The sequence below is a fragment of the Amphimedon queenslandica genome, unplaced genomic scaffold, assembly GCF_000090795.2.
Source record: "Amphimedon queenslandica unplaced genomic scaffold, v1.1 AMPQUscaffold_13152, whole genome shotgun sequence".
Classification (NCBI taxonomy): Eukaryota; Metazoa; Porifera; class Demospongiae; order Haplosclerida; family Niphatidae; genus Amphimedon; species Amphimedon queenslandica.
The window spans coordinates 32,340-42,358 of NW_003546612.1; the positions used below are offsets into that span (position 1 = coordinate 32,340).

The following is a 10,019-nucleotide window of genomic DNA, read 5'->3' on the forward strand; positions in this document are numbered from 1 at the left end:
TTGGAGTCGATTCAAGCCTATCATTGATGCATATAGTGGTCCAATGAAAGATGAGTATCGGTTCTGGCCTGGTCTACTGCTAGTGGCTAGGATACCAATCCTTCTCTCTGTTACTTTAATGGACAGTTTGATTCAGTCACACAACTTCCTATTGTCAATGCTCCTAACAGTACTTGCTATTGTTTTTTCGCTGGGGTTTTGTTTAAGAGGTGTCTATAGGAAAAGGATACACGATATGATTGAAGCTTGGTTCCTGTTCAATTTGTGTGTCATGGTTGGTCTATCTGTAGTTTATACTGATGACAGTGCGGTAGGGATCTGGTTCAACACTTGCTTATCTCTTTTTACCTTTAGTTTTATGCTAATTGCTTTGTATCATCTCTACTTGCAGCTATCACAAACAAAATGGTACGATACACTAAGGAAGAAATCATTCAGTCGACTACAAGTGCATAGATACGAAGATGACGAGCCTCTTTTAGACTTAACTGAGTCGCACAAAACTGTTGATGAGCAAAAGAACGAAATTATACCAAGCTCCACAGATATTTTCAGACACGATAGTCATGAATCTGTTGTTGATCTGTTTTGAACTGTGTCTAGCTAGTATTAAAAAATATTGTGATTGTTTTGTCAATTTATCAGTCTCATTTGCTGCTGTTTATTGATTTAATATTATTTGCTTTTAAGACCAATTTTTCATAAAAATAATTGCTATATTTATTATGTTGTAGATGTACTCAGTGGGTTAGTGATGAGTTTAGGCAGTCATTGGAATCATTTGAGTCCTCTTGGTATCCTCATGAAGTAGCTTATCTTCAGTCATCGTTTGATCTTAATCCTCTGTTCACTCCACCCTCAGCCACACCCACTGCACCAAGGAAAGAACCAGTCATTGACTCACTGTGCTCAGTTTTATGCGACATTTTGAGTTCACACTGTCATAATCTTTCACAGCCACTTCAAGTAAGCACTTGATCAGTATTTCTAAAATTGACTTTGAAAAAACACCCTCTTATTCTGATGTATATTGATGCCTTTATGCTATTTAGAAGTGCCAAGCTTCAATAGGATTGCATGTGTTGTATAGAAATTTTGCCAAAAATGACTAGGAGAGAATTTTCCATTTTATAATTTTTTTTCTGATACACATACATGTTCTTATGTTGTGTAGCAAGTTTGAGCTGATTCCAATCAAAATTGGATTTTTTAATGAATTTTTTAAAGTTACTCAAAAATTGGGCCAAAGTCCCTGTACTATAGTACTGGGTCGTCGGCCAAGTTTCGCCAAAAATGACTAGGAGAGGATTCTTCATTTTTATAATTTATTCCAATACATATACATGTTCTTATGTTGTGTAGCAAGTTTGAGCTGATTCCAATCAAAATTGGATTTTTTACGAATTTTTAAAGTTGCTCAAAAAAGCCATGTACATGTCTATTGTGGTGCTTGTCAACTGATGGAGCATGCATTTTAGCTTACTTAGCATGCTTAATGGGAAACCCTGGTTTGAAGCATTGTTTGATTTTTTATTCTTATAGGCTCCTACTACACATGAGAATAAGTTAGGCTGCCTAATGGAAGCTAAGGTTTACTGTTGCTCACTGGTCCTTCATGTGGTGACACTTCTTCATTACATTGGATATCCTGTGGAAACAACCTCTATATATCAACTAGGACCAGTTAGTTGATAATAGCAAGTACTTTAGTGTGTTTTAGGCAAAATTAAATGGATTAGCTGTGTATGTTTTAAATATTTGCATTGTGTTTGGATTCTTTTAATCTCTTTGTTTCTCAACAGTCACTATTGAAAGAGGTTTCCTCTCACTTGAAGGATCCAATATGGTCTGAAGCTGATTCCTCGTACTATCAAACTGTTGTGAAAACTCACCTTAAACACTTGTCATCATTAGTCAGTGATTCACTTGTAAGTACGTGTCCTGCCTCTGAGGTTCTGGCCTATTATTATGTACCCTTTTATAAGGCCATCATACACGGTCTATTATACACTTTGTACAGATTACATTGTATGATTCTATTTATTTTTAGGCTACTGAGTTTAAAGATTACATTCAGTCATTTATTCCACTAGAAACTGTTCAAGATATCATTTTAATAAGTAAAGGAAAGGTCAGCCATTGCTCTGTTGTTGATTCTCCATTCATTCTTTCCTTCTCATCCAGTTTGCTAGTTGGGTAAGATCAATATCAATGGATAGCAGCAGTGCATTCAGTGCCACTGAGTCTACCAGTAATCTTTCTTTGGGATTAAACAGACATGTATCATCAGCCAATGATGATGATGATGCTTTTGAGGATGATTTTATGGACAGTGAACCATCTACTCACTCTGACATGTCTTCCTTGAGCCCTGTCTCCCATCACAACCTCAATATACTCTCCCCCTCACTGCTCAGTAGCAAAGCACTCGTACAGCAGGAGGCTTGCGTATTACTAGTCAAATGGTCATATTTAGTGAGTGAGTGTGGCTCGCTGTGTTGGAGCTCAGTAAAGAATATTATGAATGATGTGAGTTGTGCTATATATTAATGATTATTCTTATGCATTATGAATAGAATGCTTCCTATCTTTATTTTATTGTAGGATTCTGTTAATGTTAGTTCAGTAGTGACAGTTCAGTTAATATTAGCAATAACTAGTAACATATTACAGTCTCCAGTGCCACTCCCCCAGGAAGCTATAGGAATGATATTACAATCACTGAGGTAATGATACAGGAAATGTGTCTGAATGAAATCCTATTTATTAGTGTTTGTCTTATAGAATTGATTTTTATCTTTCTTTTAGCATTGTGTGATTAAGTATGTGTATATGCATTTTTGACAGGAAAGTTTTGTCCAAGCATCGCAAGAATTATTTCATTCACAAGGAGGCATTAGTATTACTCAAGAGATTAATAATTGGTTCTAACTGGAGTATGGAGCAATCAGATTGCTTGAGCTTATTGTCAGCGTTCTGGTTAGTTTCATATTTATCTGTAATTCTGTATCTGTGTCCTATTACATGTATGTCGTATTCATGGTGCACGTGTTAATGCCAAATGTGATTTTACTTTTGTATACCACCTACACATACCATAATACCAATACTGTTTAAATCTATTTTATTTTGTTTATTTACACCTATGTTGTTGGTTTATCTAGTGGTTTCTCAGTTTATGTACTGGTGGTGATATTATTTATTTAGCATAGGAGCAGGATGCTTGTGTAGCCTCCTTTCTTGTAACAAAATGAAAGAAAAATAAATGAGTTTAAACTTTATACCTAGACATTTGACATACTCTAAACTGCATGTATTTATGTTATATAAGTATATAAAGCATCAGTCAGTAGTATCCAACTCTATATGGATGGGATGAGACTTGTGGTCCTGTTTCCGGGATCTCATAAATCATATCAACATTGCTGCTAGTACTGGTAGAGTAGTAGTTGTTGGTAGTGTTTGGTACTTCATCGCTCATCATTTCGTAAAATGGATTCTCTTTAATGGTAACAGGAATTTCAACAGTCTCTTGTTGAGTGCGAGGCTGCATGAAGTTTTCAGACCTTGTTTTACCTTTATGACATTTAAATAATTCTTTATTACATCTTTAGCATTCATTTTACCTCTTTTCTTGAGTATTATTATTACTATCAGTATGAAAACAGCACATGTTGTTAGCCCAAGGAGGCTTCCAAGTACTATATTAATGATCAGTGATTGACCTATTGAGACTGAATGCATATATAATTAAAGAAAGTTTGAACTGGTTTGTACTTTGATTATCAATATGTGACCATAATTGACAAAAGGTACCTTATGGCGGATTTTTAAATTTATCATTATAATGAAAAATATCAGCCTGTGAGTGCTCTGTTAGTCAACCATTGTCTCTAAAAGTTACATAGGAACTTTTTGCATCCTCTGGAGTAATTTTATGATAAATGGAGCTCAGGAAGTTGCATTTTTAAGGCTATAGAGACCAATTTTCCTATTCGACAAAAGGTACCTTTTGTCAATTATGGTCACATATTAGTAGTAGTGGTAGTGCTGACTAATGCTGAAGTAGACAGGGTAGGAGCAGCTTCTGTTGGGAATTTATTATCAGTGATTTTTTGTTTGGTGTATTTCTAAAATACGTAATATGTTTTTCTTACCTTTACCTGATGATTCAGATCCATCAACTGTGTTTTCTATTTTTATGTTATACAGTTCAGAGTTCATTACTCTTGTTATTACTAACTAACCTGTGTCTGATGGTTCAATCCAGTCCACTGTATATTGTATAACTACTGCTGGTGTCAGTATTATTAGTCCATTCTCAATATCATGTGCATATACAGTGTATGTTCCATTATCAGTAAATGAATAACATGTTCCATTAGTTTGTGTTGATTGTGGTATCAGTGTTGTTGCTACTGATGCTATCATTACTTGGCATTCATTAAACATTTCAGTAACACAAACAAAACAGACAATACCCTCACTCCTCTTTATCATTATATCCTTTACATTATATCTGCCTACAATAAAGTGACTAATTTACATTGTAATATGTAATCTTACTTATTTCTGTTAAATCAGAGCTGCTGGTTCCATATGTACCAATTGCTGATACTGTTAGGTAATACAATGAGTTTCTGTTCAGTTTTATATTCCAGTGTACTATATAAAACTCATCAATATATTGAAGACTATCAATATCCATTGGATCTGTTGTGTTAAAACTATTAGCTCCAGCTAGAAGTAACTGTATGTCATTATTAAAGCACTGGTGTATCTAATATAAATAGTATTATTGTGTGCAGTCAATGCATGTATGAAAGTACTCTTACTTGAAATCTTATTACTAAAGTTTCATTTTTAAAGTATAATGCAGATACATTCTCAGGTTTTGGTGTCAATGCTATAATTAAGAATGATTAGTATTGCAATATATTAATAAATAATTGTTACCTGTAGATATGACTTTAAAGCTGTCATTGCAGCTTGAGTTAAACAGTTCTAGTTTGAATGTATATACATTACAAAGAGACAGATCTTCGGTGTAATTATACTTATTATTATATTCAGTAACATTAATAATATTGTTAACTGTTTGATAAGAATCAGTGATACTCAGAATAAGTATACTGTTATTATTAGGAATATTCATTTCCCATGACACAATGATACTGTGAGGTGTAATGGATAAGAACTCGAACTTATCTATAACTATAAATATAATTAAAACTATTATAATGTACTATAATATTTATTATCGATACCTTGATCAAGCCTGTATACAATATTAGCCCATCCTGATACTACATCATAGCAGTCTATGTTGTTAACATTATTAGTAAGTGATAATGGATGATTGATGTAATACCCATCACCACTATTGATACCAACACCAGCATCATTCCTTGTCCAATTTATGAGTCCACACTTATATATAAACACAGCATATGTGGCATTACTTTGAAAAGCTAATACAACTTGATAATGATTAGACTATAAGAAAATTGTTATCAATTAGATACTAGCTGTCACACAGTCACACTATATATTAACCTGAATATTGTCGCAGTCAGTATTACCATGTGGACATACATCATACCAGTAGGCCCACAGTATCCATTCAACAGATACACTACTACCAGTTGAAGTAGATAAGTAATCATTGACTTGATTACACAATGAAGGATTTGTTGTTGGAGTTATAACAGCATAACGTACTTCACCTCTCTCACCACCTAAGTCATTGTCATCCCAATATGGAGCAATGATTGGGATAGTAATGAGGAAGAGATTTGGACGGTAGTCAGTATATTTAGTTCTCAAGCTAATCAATCCATTAGTACTTACCTGTAATAAATACACAGTTATACATATATACAGAGTGTCATACTTACCCATGCATCTCTATAGCATGATAATCCAAACTGCAATGGTGAAGGTAAGGACACATTAATAGCATAATCATCCCAATTCCTTATTGGTAAATAGTTAGTAGGGTTTAGGAAGGGAAGGTAGTTATTCTCAGAGCTAACAAGGAGACCATTGAAGTAGATAAGTATCACAAACACTATCATCATCATTTTTTTGGTGCAGAATTGGATCAACTTACACTGTGCTCTTGTGTTGCTTCAATAGCCTTGTTTTATAAACTATTTTTAATAACCTGTACCTAGTTATTTAAAACTATATGTGTTTTATTAATTGGCAATAAATTGTATTTATAGGGTTTATGCTTCAGTCTTTCCCATTAGAATTTGTCTCCTTAGCGTTATTTTAAAAACTGATTACTGGCAGCCTGTTTAGTTTGTATTTTGCACTATCAGATTTTTATATATTTATCAATATTGTTAGGAATTCACACACATAAATTTAAGTATTATTGTATACAGCAATAAAAATATTTACTGTTCAAACCAGTATAATGTATACTTGTCATGTGGTAGTGCTGATTTCATCATCTTCATACAAGCGAGGAGGGACTGGTGGTGGATCCTCTTCTGGTATGTCATCATATATTGGTACTACATTAGTATTACCAACATTAGTGGCATCAATGCAGGATATTTCATTGCTTTGTTGCATCATTTCATATGCTAAATTAGGTTCAGTTTTGACAGGAATGTCAATATTACCTGCTTTAGCTTCACCTTTATATTAAGAACAATTTTATATCTGATTTTAGAATCTTTACCTTTTTTTCTGAGTATTGCAACTAGTATTATTAATAAAATAATACCAGCACAGGTTGAGAGTGCAAAAAGAACTCCAAGAACTGTACTAGTGTATGACTGATCTGTTTCAGTGACTGCATGATGTGTGTATAATGCCTTATGATCAGAGTGAATCTAAAATTACTTGTATTATCTGTATTGGTTATGTTTGGTAGCACAGAGTTGTGATTGCTATTTGATGAAAATTGATTATTTTGACTGTGTTGTGTGGCTAAAGTTTTAATACTGGAAAAAACTATTTCTATAAATTATTATAACAATTTATACATTAATCAATTTCTAACCGGGTTTAATCCATTTACTGGCCAATGTATCAATACTTGAAAAAATCATTTCTATAAATTATGATAATAATTGTTATATTACTAACTAACCTGTGTCTGATGGTTCAATCCAGTCCACTGTATATTGTATAACTACTGCTGGTGTCAGTATTATTAGTCCATTCTCAATATCATGTGCATATACAGTGTATCTTCCATTATCAGTAAATGAGTAACATGTTCCATTAGTTTGTGTTGATTGTGGTATCAGTGTTGTTGCTACTGATGCTATCATTACTTGACATTCATTAAACATTTCAGTAACACAAACAAAACAGACAATACCCTCACTCCTCTCTATCGTTATATCCTTTACATTATATTTACCTACTGTTTGTACAAATATATAGATTGGCATTGTGGTGCTGCTATCTTACTAATTTTTGTTGCATCAGAAGTAATAATTTCATGTGTACCAATTGCTGATACTGTTAGGTAATATGATAAATGACTCTTGAGTTTTATATTCCAGTGTATAATATAATACTCATCAATATATTGAAGACTGTTAATATCCAGTGGCTCTGATGTGTCAAAACTATTAGTTCCAGCTAGAAGCAACTGTATTTGATGTCTAAAGCAATAATGTATCTAACAGAATTAGTATTATTATTTAGTGTCGTATAGTTTTTATGATATTCTTACTTGAAATCTTATTACTAAAGTTTCATTGTTAAGATATATTGCTGATACATTATCAGGTTTTGGTGTCAATGCTATAGATTAATAAAAATGATAGTGTTTGGTTATAATTTGGTTACTGTACCTGTAGATATGATTTTAGTGTTGTCATTATAACATTTAATTTCTGTCTTTGATAGTGTCAGTTTGAAGGTATAAATATTACAAAGATGTATATCTTCAGTATAATTATGTACGTTATTGTTATATTGGGTTACACTAATAGTATTGTTCACTGTTTGATAAGAATCAGTGATACTCAAAATAGTCATGGAGCTGTTATTAGGAATAATTTCCCATGATACTGTAAAACTATATTGTGTAATGGATAGGAATTCAAACTTATTTATAACTAATTGTCCTAAAAGAGTATAATTCTTGGCATGCATGAATTTTCAATATACCTTGATCTATTTTGTAAACAACATTAGTCCATCCTGATACTACATCATAGCAGTCTATGTCAGTAACACCACCAAAGGTATTAGATAGTGGATGTGCAATATATGAATTGGAGTCGAAGTATATCCCAATAAAAGCTGAAACAAATGTCCATCGTATGAGTCCACACTTGTATATAAACACAGCATATGAGGCATTGCTTTGAAAAGCTAATGCAACCTGGAAATAATTAGACTACAGGAAAGATATTAAAATAATACAGTAATTTTTAAATATAAACCTGACTAGTGCCGCAATTCCTATTAGTAAAAGGACATACGTCATACCAGTAGGCCCACAGTATCCATTCAGCTGATACACTACTACCAGTTGAATTAGATAAGTAATCATTGACTTGATTGAAGATGGATGAATTTGTTGCTGGAGTTATAACAGCATAACGTACTTCACCTTTGTTCAATAAGCTAACGGCATCATTATATGGAGCAATGTAAGAATTATAATTGGAGCCGAATCTGATGTATCCTCGATCACTGATCTGTGCATTGTTAATCAGATGCATTATGTCAATAATAGAATGCTATACTCACCCATGCTTCCTTGTAACATGATGATCCAAAATGAAATGTTAAAGGTAATGACACATTTTTTTGATTCTTATAACGATTAATTACTGAATAGTTAGTAGGATGCAGGAAAGGAAGGTAGTTGCCCTCAGAGCTAAGAAGGAGACCATTGAAGCAGATAAGTATCACAAACACTATCATCATCATCTTTTGGTGGATCAATTTACACTGTGCTCTTGTGTTGCTTTTAATAGCTTTGTTTTATAAACTATTTTCAATAACCTGTATCTAGTTATTTAAAACTATATGCGTTTTATTAATTGGCATTAAATAGTATTTATAGGGTTTATGCTTCAGTCTTTCCCATTAGAATTTGTCTCATTAGCATATTAAAACTGATTACTGGCAGCCTGTTTAGTTTGTATTTGCACTATCAGATTTTTATATATTTATCAATATTGTTAGGAATTCACACACTCATAAACTTAAGTATTATTTTACACAGCAGTAAAAAGAATCTACTAATCAAACCAGTATAATGTATACTTGTCATGTGGTAGTGCTGATCTCGTCATCCTGAAACAAGCGAGGAGGGACTGGTGGTGGATCCTCTTCTTCTGGTATAGCATCATATATTGGTACTACATTAGTATTACCAACATTAGCTGCATCAATCTCAGAGTACAGTGGTATTTCATTGCTTTGTTGCATCGTTCCATATGCTGAATTAAGCTCAGTTTTGACAGTAATATCAATATTACTTTGAGACTTAACTTTACCTTTTAAAAGCAAGAACAATTTTATATCAGATTTTATCTTTTTTACCTTTTTTTCTGAGTATTGCAACTAGTATTATTAATAAAATAATACCAGCACAGGTTGAGAGTGCAAAGAGACCTCCAAGAACTGCACTAGTGTATGACTGATCTGTTTCAGTGCCTGCATGATGTGTGTGTGTGTGTGTGTGTGTGTGTGTGTGTGTGTGTGTAATAGTACCTTATGATCAAAATGAATCTAAAATTACTTCTATTATCTGTATTGGTTATGTTTGGTAGCACAGAGTTGTGATTGTGTTGTGTGGCCAAACTTTTAATACTGGAATAAACTATTTCTATAAATTATTCTAACTGGGTTTAATTGATTTAGTGGCTAATGTATCAATACTTGAAAAAATTATTTCTATAAATTATGATAATAATTGTTATATTACTAACTAACCTGTGTCTGATGGTTCAATCCAGTCCACTGTATATTGTATAACTACTGCTGGTGTCAGTATTATTAGTCCATTCTCAATATCATGTGCATATACA

At 32.9% G+C, this 10,019-nt stretch overlaps 2 protein-coding genes across 2 annotated transcripts in view; one reads left to right on the top strand and one right to left on the bottom strand.

Annotated features, from left to right (window-relative positions):
• LOC109584897 (serine-protein kinase ATM-like) overlaps positions 1-10,019 on the top strand; it is a 20,770-nt gene that overhangs the window by 8,527 nt on the left and 2,224 nt on the right. The window contains exons 13-19 of the mRNA XM_020000803.1: positions 735-966; positions 1,543-1,683; positions 1,803-1,928; positions 2,051-2,131; positions 2,185-2,529; positions 2,605-2,726; positions 2,848-2,979. Of these exons, the coding sequence (XP_019856362.1) occupies positions 735-966; positions 1,543-1,683; positions 1,803-1,928; positions 2,051-2,131; positions 2,185-2,529; positions 2,605-2,726; positions 2,848-2,979 (1,179 nt within the window). The remainder of the gene's footprint in view (positions 1-734; positions 967-1,542; positions 1,684-1,802; positions 1,929-2,050; positions 2,132-2,184; positions 2,530-2,604; positions 2,727-2,847; positions 2,980-10,019) is intronic.
• On the bottom strand, positions 3,252-6,163 carry LOC109584903 (uncharacterized). The gene is made up of 10 exons (XM_020000813.1): positions 5,898-6,163; positions 5,557-5,850; positions 5,268-5,496; positions 4,957-5,214; positions 4,836-4,906; positions 4,567-4,780; positions 4,248-4,523; positions 4,158-4,193; positions 3,627-3,734; positions 3,252-3,576 (listed from the first exon to the last, which is right to left on the bottom strand). Exons 1-10 carry the CDS (start codon positions 6,081-6,083, stop codon positions 3,347-3,349), a joined length of 1,902 nt encoding a protein of 633 aa, XP_019856372.1. The 5' UTR covers positions 6,084-6,163; the 3' UTR covers positions 3,252-3,346.